Source organism: Scyliorhinus canicula, chromosome 17 (assembly GCF_902713615.1).
Source record: "Scyliorhinus canicula chromosome 17, sScyCan1.1, whole genome shotgun sequence".
NCBI lineage: Eukaryota > Metazoa > Chordata > Chondrichthyes > Carcharhiniformes > Scyliorhinidae > Scyliorhinus > Scyliorhinus canicula.
Genome location: NC_052162.1, coordinates 35,682,755 through 35,696,772, shown reverse-complemented (window position 1 = coordinate 35,696,772; position 14,018 = coordinate 35,682,755). Strand labels below are relative to the sequence as shown.

General features: G+C 43.3%; 1 protein-coding gene across 9 annotated transcripts in view; it reads right to left on the bottom strand.

Moving 5' to 3' along the window:
* stag2b (stromal antigen 2b) overlaps positions 1-14,018 on the bottom strand; it is a 246,641-nt gene that overhangs the window by 12,987 nt on the left and 219,636 nt on the right. For all 9 annotated transcript variants that reach the window (XM_038774985.1, XM_038774992.1, XM_038774990.1 and 6 more), the window contains 6 exons: positions 11,736-11,910; positions 11,298-11,437; positions 10,672-10,773; positions 9,891-10,039; positions 1,578-1,706; positions 1,233-1,435 (listed from right to left, as the gene is read on the bottom strand). In XM_038774985.1, the coding sequence (XP_038630913.1) occupies positions 1,233-1,435; positions 1,578-1,706; positions 9,891-10,039; positions 10,672-10,773; positions 11,298-11,437; positions 11,736-11,910 (898 nt within the window). The remainder of the gene's footprint in view (positions 1-1,232; positions 1,436-1,577; positions 1,707-9,890; positions 10,040-10,671; positions 10,774-11,297; positions 11,438-11,735; positions 11,911-14,018) is intronic.

Sequence of the window (14,018 nt, the reverse complement as noted above, 5' to 3'; positions counted from 1 at the left end):
AATAGTAAGAAAAACACACTCACCCACTCTGCATCTTTATTCATTAAATACAACCAACTGCCCGCTGTGTGAACCCATTTTCCCCACTTGAGCATCACTAAAGTTTGATTACCTCACACATCTCCCAGTCCATGGAGTCACATAAATTCACTCGCCTCCTTCGGTGCATCAAAATAAAACTAGTACAATTTTTATTTTATTTTAAATGAATTTACGGGGGTGGGGATATGGCATCACTGGTTCGACCAGCATTTATTGCCCATCCCTAGTTGCCCTTCAGAAGATAGTGGCGAGTTGCCTTCTTGAACTGCTAAAGTCCTTGAGGTGTAAATACACCCACTGAGCTGTTAGGAAGGGTTCCTATATTCCTGCTCCGTGTTCCTATATTCTTAGAACAGGCAGCACAACATTGATTAAAGGTGATGACACAGAAGTAGGTCTAATAGATGGCATGCAGTTTAGAAATGCCACAGTTTATTTCCTAATCTGGACTGAGGTAGCCCAATCACAAAGGTGACACAATTTTCATGACCCGACAGTGCACCCAAACTCCAAATCGTAAACCTGATGGGAAAAAAGTTTGAGTCAGGAAGAAATTTAGAGCAGCAGTTCCTTAAATTAAAGTTGACAGTATGACTATTTTGAAAAAGGAAGGCACTATATAAAGAAAGGAATTTACTTATGAAGATAAATATTTGCTTACAATATTTAAAGTATTGATGTGACTAACTAGCAATATGCAGACAGAGGGGCTCAAGATAATTACTTGCGACTAACTATGTTGTGGAAAGAGCTTTCATTGCAAGAAGGGCGGAGTGTAAAAATCAGAAGACTTACTACAACTGTACAGGGCATTGGTGACGCCACAGGAGTACTGTGTAAAGTTTTGGTAGCCTTATTTAAGGGGGGATATACTTGTGTTGTAAGCAGTTTAGAGAAAATTCACTGGACTGATTCCGGGGATGAAGCACTGTCTTCTAATGAAAGATTGAACAGGTGGGGGTCGATACTCATTGGCATTTAGAAGGAAGGAAAGAACCAAAATTATGCAAGGTGCCTCATTCACTCCACATAAGCGCTTAAGTCACCCTTGTTAGACGCACATTTTCCAGCAGATAGGTGATTTGACTCCTCCAATTTCCAGTCTTAAAGTGCATACTGGAAACGCAATTATGTGCAGGCTATAAGTGCACTATTATGATTTATTTACAAGCACCATACTAATGCATTACCTTCAGGTAATTTTCGTTTCCCTGTTGCTGGTTTTGTTTTCTTGCTTCTGACAGAAGAGCCTCGGCTGCTAATTCCACTGACAACAGACATTGTATCATCATCAGCAGTGAGTAAGGAGTTTCTATAAGATATTAATGGTAGCCACACATCTTCCCTGTGCAATATCATTTGCTCAGTCATAAACCTCTCGAGGTAAACATACCTGAAATGGGGTGGGGGGGGATTCAATAATTATTCAAAAATGTTCAAATTGCATTGCAAAATAACATTACAGCAGTTAAAGCAAAATTACATACAATTTTAGAATTCGTTATTCTGCATCTACACACAAGTATTGTACTTACAGTGTTCTCTTGTCTTGTCTGAGAAGTTTAGAAGAGAATTCACTTAGGATATCAAGAAAAGCTAAATTCACAGCAGGATATCCTTCTCCATTTACATTGGGCTCCTTGAAGGCAAAATCAATGCCGTCTCTGCAAATTCATTGTCAAACAAATTAAAACTAGAAAATAACTAATCAATTTTCAAAGTATCACATAATTAAAATACAACTAAGATATGGAATTTGACATAACAGGTTAAACCTCATTTGTCCATGCTGAGAAATCTTACTTTCAGTTACTACAAACTTCAGATAATCTGCTTAAATGAGGCTGCAGTACTCCACTGCAAAATAAAAACTTCTGTATGAGCCAAACTAATTCAAGATAATTAGCTAAGTATTACAATAACAGAAAACTATAGCAACTCAGCAACTCTGGTAACCTCTGTGGCGTCAGAAACAGTTTCTGTTCAATTACCTTTCATCAGAGCTCGAAAAAGCTAGCAATGTATCAGGTTTTAATACAGGCATGGAAAGTAGTGGGGCACGTAGAACGGGGTGGAAGGCAGGAGAGATTAAGTAACATACGGTGCAAAAGATGATGATAAAAGTAAAGAAGCAAAAGATGGGTCAAGAGCAGATTATGTGGCCTTCCGGTGGTGGTAATGTAGGGGTATGTTGCACATTTGATAGCTCCCGTCTGTAACGGACTTTTGGACCTTTCTCCTCTGTTTTTCTTCGGATTTTATGGGATAAAGCAGTGAAGAGTGAGACAGTAAGGAGAAATCCCCCTCCGGTATATGGAGAATTGGACCAGAAGTGGCTGGGTGAGACGACAAAGTCCTATAAGGGAAACGCAAGCAGAGCTGGTAACACAGGACAGCATGGCGGAGGGCAAGAGCCGCGGGGAGACGGCACAGTGGTCGACGGAGCAGCTGGTGAAGTTTTTCGAGGATTGCTTCACCAAGCTGAAGGAGGACACGTTGGACCCGATTAAGGCTTCGATTGATCAAGTAGTTCAGAATCAGGAAACCCACGGGAGAGCAATTCAGGAGGTCGAACAAAAGTTGTCCGAGCACGAGGTGTATACAACCATCCTGGAAAGCAAGGTGGAGATGTTGAACGACCGCCAGAAAAGAATGCAGGAGAAGCTGGAGGACCTGGAGAATAGGTCCAGGAGGCAGAATCTCAGAATTTTTGGCCTCCCTGAAGGCAGTGAGGGATCGGATGCGAAGGCCTATGTGACGGGCATGTTGGAGAAGTTGATGGGGGCTGGGGCGCTCCCTCGGCCCCTGGAATTGGACAGAGTGCACAGAGCCCTCGCGAGGAAGTCCAGAGCGAACGAACTGCCGAGTGCCATGGTGGTACGTTTTCACCGTTTCATGGACAAGGAACACGTTTTGCGGTGGGCCAAGAAAGAACGGATCAGCAAGTGGGAGAACTGTGAGTTGCGCATTAATCAGGACCTGGGAGTGGATTTGGCCAAGAAGCGAGCTGGGTTCAATCGGGCAAAAACGACCCTCTTGAAGAAGGGGGTGAAGTTCGGGATGCTGTACCCAGCCTGCCTGTGTGTCACACATGAGGAACGAGACTTCTACTTTGAAACGCCAGATGAAGTATGGATCTTTATTAAAGAAATGAAGCTGGGGGCGAATTAAAAGATACTTAAGCCTTGAAGAAGTACTGTGGCAACGTTTTGTGGAGCTGGATTGTAAAAATTTAAGTGGCTCTATGTGAAATAATGGGCTGTGTGGATAGTTAAAGCTTGATCTGTCTTGCAGGGACCTAGTTTTTTGGGGGGGGGGGGGCTTTGAATTTAGTTCTGCTTTTTTGGTGACTATTTTCTCTAAAGTGATTGTTTCTTCAGTTTTTTTTCTGTTCTTTGTTTACTGGCGAATGTGACGCTTTTAAAATGATTATTCATGTGGTGGTGTTTGGAGGCTGATCACAGAGGACTGAATGGGCCGGTCAAGAGGGCTCACGTGCTCGTGCATTTGAGGGAACTGAAGGCGAACGTGGCAATGTTACAAGAGACACACCTAAAGGTTGCAGACCAGACGAGATTGAGGAAGGGGTGGGTTAGCCAAGTGTTCCACTCAGGCCTGGACTCAAAGACCAGGGGGGTAGCGATCTTGATCAGCAAATATGTGGCATTCGAGGCAGGGAGAACAGTGTCAGACAAGGGGGGCAGGTACATAATGGTGAGTGGGAAGCTGGAGGGGGTGCAAGTGGTACTTGTGAACGTATATGCTCCGAAAAGCAGGGCGCTAATACCGAAGGTGGTGGATACTGAGTACTCGGCAATTGCAGTGCCGGACTTTGCCCCGCACTGGATGGGTCTATGGGTTACTGTGGAGAGAGGACAATGCCTTCTGTGGAGTCTGGATGTGGGGCTGCTAGCGGGCGAGGTGGTCTGTAGGCGAATGAACAAGTCCATCCAGAACTACCGGGAAACAAATGATACGGGGGAGGTTTCTGCAGCGATGGCCTGGGAAGCTTTGAAGGCAGTAGTCAGAAGGGAATTAATCTCAAAACAGGTCCACAGAGAAAAGGTGGAACAGACTGAGGGGGATAGATTAATGGAGGAGATACTCCAGGTGGCCAGGCGATACTCGGAGGCCCCGGACGCAGGGCTACTGAGGGAGCGGCAGAGGTTACAGGTGGAGTTTGGGCTGTTTACCACAGGGAAAGCAGTGGAACAGTTGAGTAAGGTATGTGGGGGGGGGAGAGAGAGGAAGATTTATGAGTATGGGGAAAAGGCAAACAAAATGTCGGCACACCAGCTCAGGAAAAGAGAGGCGGCCAGGGAGATAGGTAAAGTAAAGATTGGTGACGGTAATGCTGTCCTGGACCCAGCGGGGGTGAATGAGGTGTTTATGGACTTTTATAGTAAATTATATGAGTCGGAACCCCAGGCTGGGGTGGAGGGATGTGGCAATTTCTGGATCAGTTGAGGTTCCCGAGGATGGAGGAGAACCTGGTGGAGGGGCTGGGAGCCCCAATTGAGATTGAGGAAATAATCAAGGGGCTGGAGGGCATGCAGTCGGGCAAGGCCCCAGGGCCTGACAGCTACCCGGTGGAATTCTACAAGAATGCTGGTGAGGACATTTAACGAAGCAAAAGAGAAGGGAGTCAACCTCCAATAATGTTGCAGGCCTCGATTTCATTGATCTTGAAACGGGAGAAGGATCCGGAGCAATGCGGGTCATGCAGGCCGATTTCTCTACTGAATGTCGATGCCAAACTGCTGGCTAAGATACTGGCCACAAGGATAAGAGGACTGTGTTCCGACGGTGATAGTGGAAGACCAGACGGGATTTGTTACGGGCAGGCAACTCAAGGCCAACGTTCGAAGGATTCTAAATGTTATTATGATGCCCTCAGAAGGAGAGGAGGCAGAGGTGGTGGTCGCGATGGATGCGGAGAAGGCTTTTGATCGGGTGGAGTGGAATTACCTGTGGGAGGCGCTGAGAAAGTTTGGGTTTGGTGAGGGCTTTATTGACTGGGTGCGGTTGCTCTATCAGGCACCAGTAGCGAGTGTGCGTACGAACCGGCTGAGGTCCGGGTATTTTGAACTACACCAAGGGACGAGGCAAGGGTGCCCCCGCTCCCCATTGCTGTTTGCTCTGGCCATAAAGCCATTGGCCATGGCGTTAAGAGCCTCTAAGAACTGGAAAGGGCTGGTTTGGGGGGGGGGGGTTGTGTCTTGTACATTTCGGACCCGTTGGAGGGGATGGGGAAGTAATGCAAATCTTGGGGGAATTTGGCAATTTTTCGAGGTATAAATTGAACATGGGGAAAAGCGAGATGTTCGCGATCCAGGCAAGAGGACAGGAGAAGAGACTGGGAGAGCTGCCGCTTAGAATGGTCGGAGAGAGCTTTTGATATAAGGGAATCCAGGTGGCCCAAAAATGGGAGGTACTACACAAGATAAACCTATCCCAGTTGGTAGAACAAATGGATGGGGAATTCAACAGATGGGACATGCTCCCGCTATCACTGGCGGGGAGGGTACAGATCGTGAAAATGACAGTCCTCCCCAGATTTCTGTTTGTCTTTCAGTGCCTCCCCATCTTCATCCTGAAGGCCTTTTTCAAGCGGGTGAATAAGATTATTTTGTGCTTTGTGTGAGCGCCTAAACCCCGCGAGTGAAGCAAGTGTTGCTGCAGCGCAGTCTGGGGGAGGGTGGGTTGACGCTGCCGAACTTCTGCAATTATTACGGGGCGGCTAATATAGCCATGATCAGGAAGTGGATAGTGGGAGGGGGGGTCGGCATGGGAGCAGATGAAGGCGGCGTCATGCAAAGACACCAGTTTGGGAGCACTGATAACGACACCTCTGCCGTTCTCGCCGGCCCGATACTCCACAAGTCCGGTGGTAGTGGCAGCTCTGAGGATCTGGGGGCAGTGGAGGAAATATAAGAGAGTGGAGGGAGCATCGATTTGGACCCCACAGGTTTGTACCGGGTAGGCTAGAAAAAGAGACTTCCTGAAAAAACAGGTGCCAGCCTTTCCGCTGCTGCCGCCACGGGGGATACATGATAGAGTAGTCTCCAGTACCTGGGTAGACGAGAGGAAGGTATCGGATATTTATCAGGAGCTTTCGGCGGCGGAGGAAACTCCGGTGGAGGAGCTTACGGGCAAGTGGGATGACGAGCTAGGAGGAGAAATCGAGGCGGGTCTGTGGGCAGATGCCCTCAGTAGGTTAATACCTTCTCATCGTGTGCCAGGCTTAGCCCGATAAGGTAGTCTACCGGGCACACATGACAGTGGCTAGGATGAACAAGGTTTTTGGGGTAGAGGATAGGTTTGTGAGGTGCGCGGGAAGCCCAGCAAATCATGTCCATATCTTTTGGGCAAGCCCGTAGCTTAGAGGGTTTTGCTAAGGCAATGTCCACGGTGCTAAAAACACAGGTGGTGCCGAGTCCAGAGGTAGCGATCTTTGGAGTGTCAGAAGATCCGGGAGTTCAGGGGGCAAAAGAGGCCGACGCCCTGGCCTTTGCCTCCCTGGTAGCCCGGAGACGTATCTTATTAATGTGGAGGGAGTCGAAGCCCCCGAGTGTAGAGACCTGGGTTAGTGACATGGCTGGGTTTCTCAGTCTTGAGGAAATAAAGTTTGCCTTAAGAGAGTCAATGTTATGGTATCCTGGAGGTGGCAGCTGTTCGTCTAAAAATATCAAAAATAAAGAGCAGATTATGTGGAAGAAGCAAAATCATCACTAACAGCTGTCATGTAAAAACAAAAAAAGGGGCAGAGGTTATGATCTGGAATTGTTGAACTCAATTTTGATTCTAGAAGCTGTTTCTTGAGCTAATATTGAGCTTCGCTGGAACACAGTAGAACACCAAGACAGAGACGTTAGATTGGAATTAAAGTGACAGGTGACTGGTAGCTTAATAGAGACTAAATAGAACAATGCCGTCACCCAATCTGCATTCGTCTCAACATAGGAGGGAGATCACAATGCGCAACAAATAAAATAGATTAAATTGATGTAAATAAACTGCTTCATCTTGAAGGAATGGCAGGGGCCTTGAACTGTGAGAAGAACCTGGGCAACATTTCCTCCGACTCCAGGTTCCTGTATTCCATTTCCCTTGTTTCCTCATCCCGACAATGCCAACTTCCTCCCCAGTGCTTTTGATAAAAGTCTTCTTTTCTCCACAATAAAGGATTCTAGCCCACTATGAAGAACCATATCCTGTACTTATGCTCTCATCCCATCCCCTCCCTCCCAAGACCACTTCTTCTCACTCTTGTCTCCCACCCTTAACAAATAACCAGTCACTATTTCCACCACATTCAGTATGATGCCACGACCAAACGTATCATACCCTCCAGTCAACATTTCAAAAGAACCATTCCCTCCACAGCACCCTAGTCCACTCCTCAATCAGCCCCAACCTCTCCCCTTCCCATGCATACTCAGATAATACAACAACATCTGGATGGGTCTGACCCCCACAATCGAAAGATTTGCAGGGTAGATGGATTGGCCACGCTAAATTGTCCCTTAATTGGAAAAACTAAAATTTAAAAAAGGTAATACAACACCTGTGCATTAGTCTCCTCCATTCTCATCATCCAAGGTCACAAACATATAGATGAAATATCGATTTAATTGTACTTCTTTTAATTGAGCTTTCTGTGTTCATTATTCATGATGCAGTCTTCTCAATATTGTGGAGGCCAACTCAGGCTCGATGACCGCTTGCAAAATGCCTCTGGTCAGTATGCAAGCCTGATTATGAAGTTTCCAGTCCCTTGTCATTTTAGTTCTCCAACCTGCAGTCCCACTCTGACCCCTCTGTCCTTTTACACTGTTCTGTAAGTAATTTTTCCACAGCTTCCAGGCTTAACAATTAATTTGACATTTTCAGATCATAACCATGACCATTTTCTTTGTTTTTGGATAGCAGGTCTTGTTTTTTTATTGCTTTGTCTAATACGACTTCCCCCTAGATCCACCTTTTGCATCTTTACTTGACCCAATACCATCTCCATTTGCCTTGCACCTTTTGTCATTTAATCTCTCATACCTTTCACCCGATCACCTTTTCTTTTTGACCCACCCATTTGCCTTGCCTCTGTACTTGCTTGAAAGCTGTTGAATCTCTTAACTTTTCCATTGTGACCAAAGGTCATCAACTTGAAATAGTAATCTTGTTTGTCGCTTCACATATGCAACCAAACCAGAGCATTTTGAGCAGTTTCTATTTTATTTCAGGTTTTCAGAATCCCCTGTATTTTGCTTTTGAGATTGAAAGAATGTTCACTCGGCTCATTCCCTTCAGAAAATAGGTATTTTTGTGCTCGTCTGCAAAAATATTTGATGCAAGCCTTTGAAATGTGGAGGGATAGATGCTATTCAGTAGCCAGTTGAATTTTGACTTGAAGTATTTAAGTAGAGGCCACAGGCTAAAAATAAAACTAGACTTAAGAGTAGGCATTAAATTCCATTATCGGCCATGTGAAATGAGTCAATAGCAAAATTCTTTAACAGTACATGTTAATTAACATCTTCAAAAAGAAGCAGACTAGGTACTGATTTGGTTTGGAAAGGGATCATGAATCATAGAGACGGGTCACAGACAGATGATTAAGCAGTCCACAGGACATGATGGTACAAGTGCTGCTGGGGCAAATGACTGAAGAGCAGTAGGCTAGGGTTAATTTTGGAAATATATGGGAGGATAAATATGCTGTAGTTTTATTTGATTACATTTTAAGAAGGTATATTTATGAAAAAGGTCCCATCAGAGATTAAGTGGGTAAAATCCACATTAAAGTGTATAGTGTACCATGAATGTGGAAGGAGTGGGCCTGGCGATGAGCTCAGCTTCCAACCCCAGATTCTCCCTCATCAAAACCACCAACACCTACCTCCCTAATACAGCCGGTCCCTTCACAGCCTCAGTTCACTTGTTGCTCAAACTGTCATCAATGCTTTTGGTAACTCCAAATATTTAAAGGCCTTTCTAGCCATCCTCCCAACTCCATGAGCTTAATTTATCCAAAATTCCATTGTCTGTATCATAATTTGCATCAGGCCCTGTTCATCCATCGCTTCAGTGTTAGTTCATGTACATTGCCGCCTGGTTTGGCAATAATACCACTATCTGACTTGGTATCAAATTTCTATCTGATCATGCGCCTATGAAGCACCCAGGAATGTTTTTACTACATGAAAGGCACTATATGAATGCAAGATGCCATTGACTGGTTGAATATTTCCTTTTGTTGTGCTTTTGATCTTGGTGTCCTTTACCCCAGAAATCATGGGCTGGATTTTCCGCTTTAGCGGCTAAGTGCCGGCTTAAATGGAAAACACGCAGCCGTTTTACGACGAAAATCGGCGAGGAACCCCCACCAATTCCGATACCGGTGAGGGGCCATCAGCGGCACCTGGTTAAACTCCTGGCTCCCATGCCAAAAGCGGCTGGAGAATGACCAGGTCCCTGGCCACACATGCGCACGGCAAGGACCTGCAACAGCCGTGCCATGACCATGTGTGACCCGACCCCACAGGCTACCCCCCCACCACGTCACCCGCGCGGTCGGGATCACGGCCCATCAGGGGTGGAGCATCGGAGGAGGATCGGAGGAGGGCCTGCCGATAACACGCCAAAGCCATTTTAACGGCTTGCGATGCGATTATGTCACTTTGAGTGGGTGGAGCATGGCTGACCGGCTTCAAACAGGTGCCAGCCCCTATTTGAGTGGAATGGTTCTCTACCCGATGGCTGATTATGATATCAGCGGCAAGAAATGGAGAATCCCGCCCCATGTCTTCCACAAGGAATGTTTTTTTTAAATACACATAACAAATACGTACTTGTGTAGCATTGCTACAGCTTCTCTGGTTTTTAGCTGATCCAAGCCAAACGTCAGTGAAAAACGTCGAGCAAGTTCTTTAACTCCACTGAAACCAGGAGTTGTTCGATCAAAACTAAGTCCAAGGTCCTGTTCCAACTCGTTGAACAACTGTGAAGAATTTTTTAAAAATCATTAAGTGCACTGAGTAGTGTGTAATTCTCAAAAGGACAAAATAAATGATGATAAATACACAAGTGGAAATAAAGCACTTGTTGGTTAGAATTAAACTGTGTTGATGAAGAAACTTAACCATTTTGCTTCTATTTTTCCTCTCCCTTGCTTTTTCCAATACGTATGCTTTTCTTGGCCTAACTGGATTATTTCATGCAAAACGAAAACAATAACCTTCAACATTTTTGAAAGGATCAAAAACTAAAGTCAAATGGGTTTTAGAAATAGCTCTGGTTAATACATTGACAAAGAACTCTATTCCAAATGTGTAAAAACAAAGCAGGAAAATTGTTGCAAATATAACATGTATATGCACATTATTTAGATTTACGGTTTTTACTTTCACAGCACCTTATTCCCAAATTCAAAACAAAAAAAAAAGATAAATCACAAAACTGTAAATAACAAATTTTCATCTTTCAGAATGATTGCCTTATCCAATATATTTATAACAGTTTTAACATCAGCCATTCAATTACCTTGTATGTTGTGCCCTGAATACGGTTTGCTGGTACAGAATATTTCCTAATGAGTAATCCAACTCTTCTTCCAAAGATTTAAAATCTTACCTGCTGTAAGCTAAGTATGAGGGTCTTTGCACACTGAATTTTGTCTGTTTGTCTGCACTTGCTCATAGTTTCCTTGATGATGTCTCCATAATCATTGTAATACTAAAGTATAAACAATTAAAGGTTTAGTAAGCATTATGGATTAAATAAGTTACTTAACAATTCAGATAATTGGGTCTGCAGTGCACCATTTCTAACAACCCGTAATTAATTTAGCGCTGAATGGAAATTTTGGATTCAGAGCACTTGTTTTATTATTCCCAAATAAATGCTCATATGGATGAAGCAGTGTCGTATGGTTCAAGTGTACAAGTCACCCATTGTAAGCAGTTAGATTTATGCACAAACATACAGAACGGGGGGGGGGGGGGGGGACTTTGTGATTCAGCTGGCCAGTTTCAGTTTTTTTAAAGCAGGCTGTGCTCATACACCTGTCAGGTATGCCAAATAATAATCTGGATCCCTCTTAACATTTGTTTTTTTTTATATAAACTTTGTTCAGTTAAGTTAGTCACAGAGCTAGTGTGTCTCTAGGAAAACCCTCCCAAGCTTAGCTAGCAGATCAGTTTAATGCAAAATTTCAGACAATTAAAAGAGTTTATTTTACAAAATTCAGAAATGTTTACCTTCATGTACTGCTTAAAAATATCTGCAGCTGTATGCATGTCCACCACATTATATACAATTAATTTACAGAAAGCTGCAAGAAGGTTCCTTCTTTTATGTAAAGCTTCGATTTTACTAGCTTCATCATCTTGATGTCCATCTATAAAACACATACAAAAATTATTACTACTCATCAAAGTGAAAAAACTTGGAGTCATCTGGAACTGCCAACCCTAATGGAATAAAAGATGAAACCTGCTGGAGTCTCGGGCTGAGGTACAATAGCTCTAAGTATCTGTATCACAAAGTTCTTCTCTGGATTAAAACATGTTCTGTACCAAACCTCAGATCACAAATTCATCATTTTCTTTTTAGAGGATTGTGTGGAAATGGTCTTCAAATAACGGATTGAAATTGGTTGGTACAGATAAATATGAATGAAATAGAACATTTCTCACCTGTACTGTGGCTGTCTTCATCCTGGTCAATAAATACATGGTCTAAGATGAAGCTGAGTAACTCTGACTGTAGAGACGAATCTGGAGTGTAAACCAGAGGTTCCAGTACTTCACGTCCACCTGACACAATCTGGTGGCTAAAAATCATCAGAATATCACACAAGATAGTGAAAGCCTACAAAACAAAACAGAAACAATTACTGAAAGTTACTGAGTCTTTTTTGAACACAGTCATTGCACCAATTAAACGCATTTTATATAAGTATTTAACCATGTTTATTATTTTAAAATATGCCTCTCTATCCTGTTTGTAGTTACGTACTTCTGGGCATAAAGCTAAAGTTCATTTCTTTCTTCGAGGCCTTCTATTTTAGGTCTATATACCTAAATCAATTCCAATGTGATAAGATAAAAACACATCTTTGAGATTAGTCCTTCAGACTGACCAAAATTCTAATGTGAAACTGCCACGCTACATGACTAGATAGATACGGCTACACACTCGGATAATATTAACAACCTGGTTGGCTGTGTCTCAGTCACCATCGAGGTCAGCCAACGAACCAAGTTAAAAGTCAAGGTTCCTGAATAAAGCTCCTTTATGATAAATGTAGGCCGTCTCTGTACCTAATAGAGTACAGCGGAATCGCCCCAGGTACAAGTGGAGAGCCAAATTGCATGATTCCACAGGAAGAAAAATAACTTGATAAAGTGATCTCTAAAAACATAGGAGGGATGATGCATTTATACCCTGGCTCTCGATGGCAAGTTTGAGGATATGCTGTTTTTGAAAGACAGAAGCATATTACACAACCAAACTACAACTTAAACTAACCCTTTAAAGCCATAGAGTGTAATTGCTGTTGAAGCCTAGTCAATAAATAAAATATTCTTGAGCAGACTGCAAGGGTGGTTTCATATCAGATCAATTTCCTTTGTTTGAAGATGGAAATTTATAGCACTTCTGGTGGCATTTGGCCTATAGCATTTCTGGTGGCATTTGGCCCATAGCACTTCTGGTGACATTTGGCCCATAGCACTTCTGGTGACATTTGGCCTATCACATCTATGTTGCCATTTTGTGAGAACAGCCAAAAACCAATTACACTGCATGTTCTTTCCCCATCTGCCTGCATCTTGCCCTACTTTCCCGTGCTTTCTCTGCTCCATTGGAAATAGTCTCAGTATCTCAGGTCTCTCCTTACAAGTATACATTCCCACCTCTGACATCATCCTGGTGAAGTTAGTGTAATGGCATAGTGACTTTCACAGCACTTAGAACCATTACATTAAAAAAATTACAATCATGTCTTATGCTCTATATTCCATTCCTAAATCCCCAAAGTGATCTTAATCATTATTTATCTGCTTGCATTAAATTATGCATTTGAATCTCAAAGTATCTTCATTCATCTATTCTCTCTCCATTTAGTGTGCTCTTCAGTTCCTTGTTTTTCCTTCCAAAACAAACTAACCCTTTGTTTTAAATTCCACTTGAAAACTATTCAACCTTCAGTTGACCAATGTCCTCCACAAGTCTTATATACTCAGTCGCTTGGTGGTACAGAATTGGATATTGTTGAAAAAAAGTGACACGCTGCCGAAGCTTATTCAGACACAATAAGACAAATAAAACATGTCCAGTCATTGCACCTTTTTCAACAAAACAAAAGATTGGGGGACAACTGTTCCCTGGTGCATTCCCCGTAGCAACACCTCAACCAAAGTTAACATGCCAAGCTTGAATTTAAACAGAAACCTCCATGACAACCAATCAGCACCCTTTTCTCCTACGTTCTCAGTATAAATTACTGTTCCCTTTGAAATTTGGTGTTCTTGCAATTCTGTCCTGAGGAATACAAATCGGAAAGCTTCAACGTCGTTATTTTCAGCAGTACTCTTTTACAATCCTTCTATTTGTCAAAACCCGTACTTCTGTGTGATCAGTAAATTCCAACACTTGTCATTTCTCAAATTTACCATGTGTAAACTGAAGAACAGTGGAACTAGCAACCAGCCCTAATGCATGTCACTTCCAACTTCATCAGAAGTAAAAATCTTAACACTAAAGACCAAAGAACAATACAGCATAGGAACAGGCCCTCCATGCCTGCACCAACCATGGTATCTGCCAAAACTAAAACCGTTTGCAATTACAGAGTCCGTATCCTTCCATTCCCAACCTATTCATATATTTGTAGAGATGTCCCTTAAATGTCACTATCCTATCTGCTCCCACCACCTCCCCAGGCAGCGCGTTCCATATATTTACCACCCTGTGTA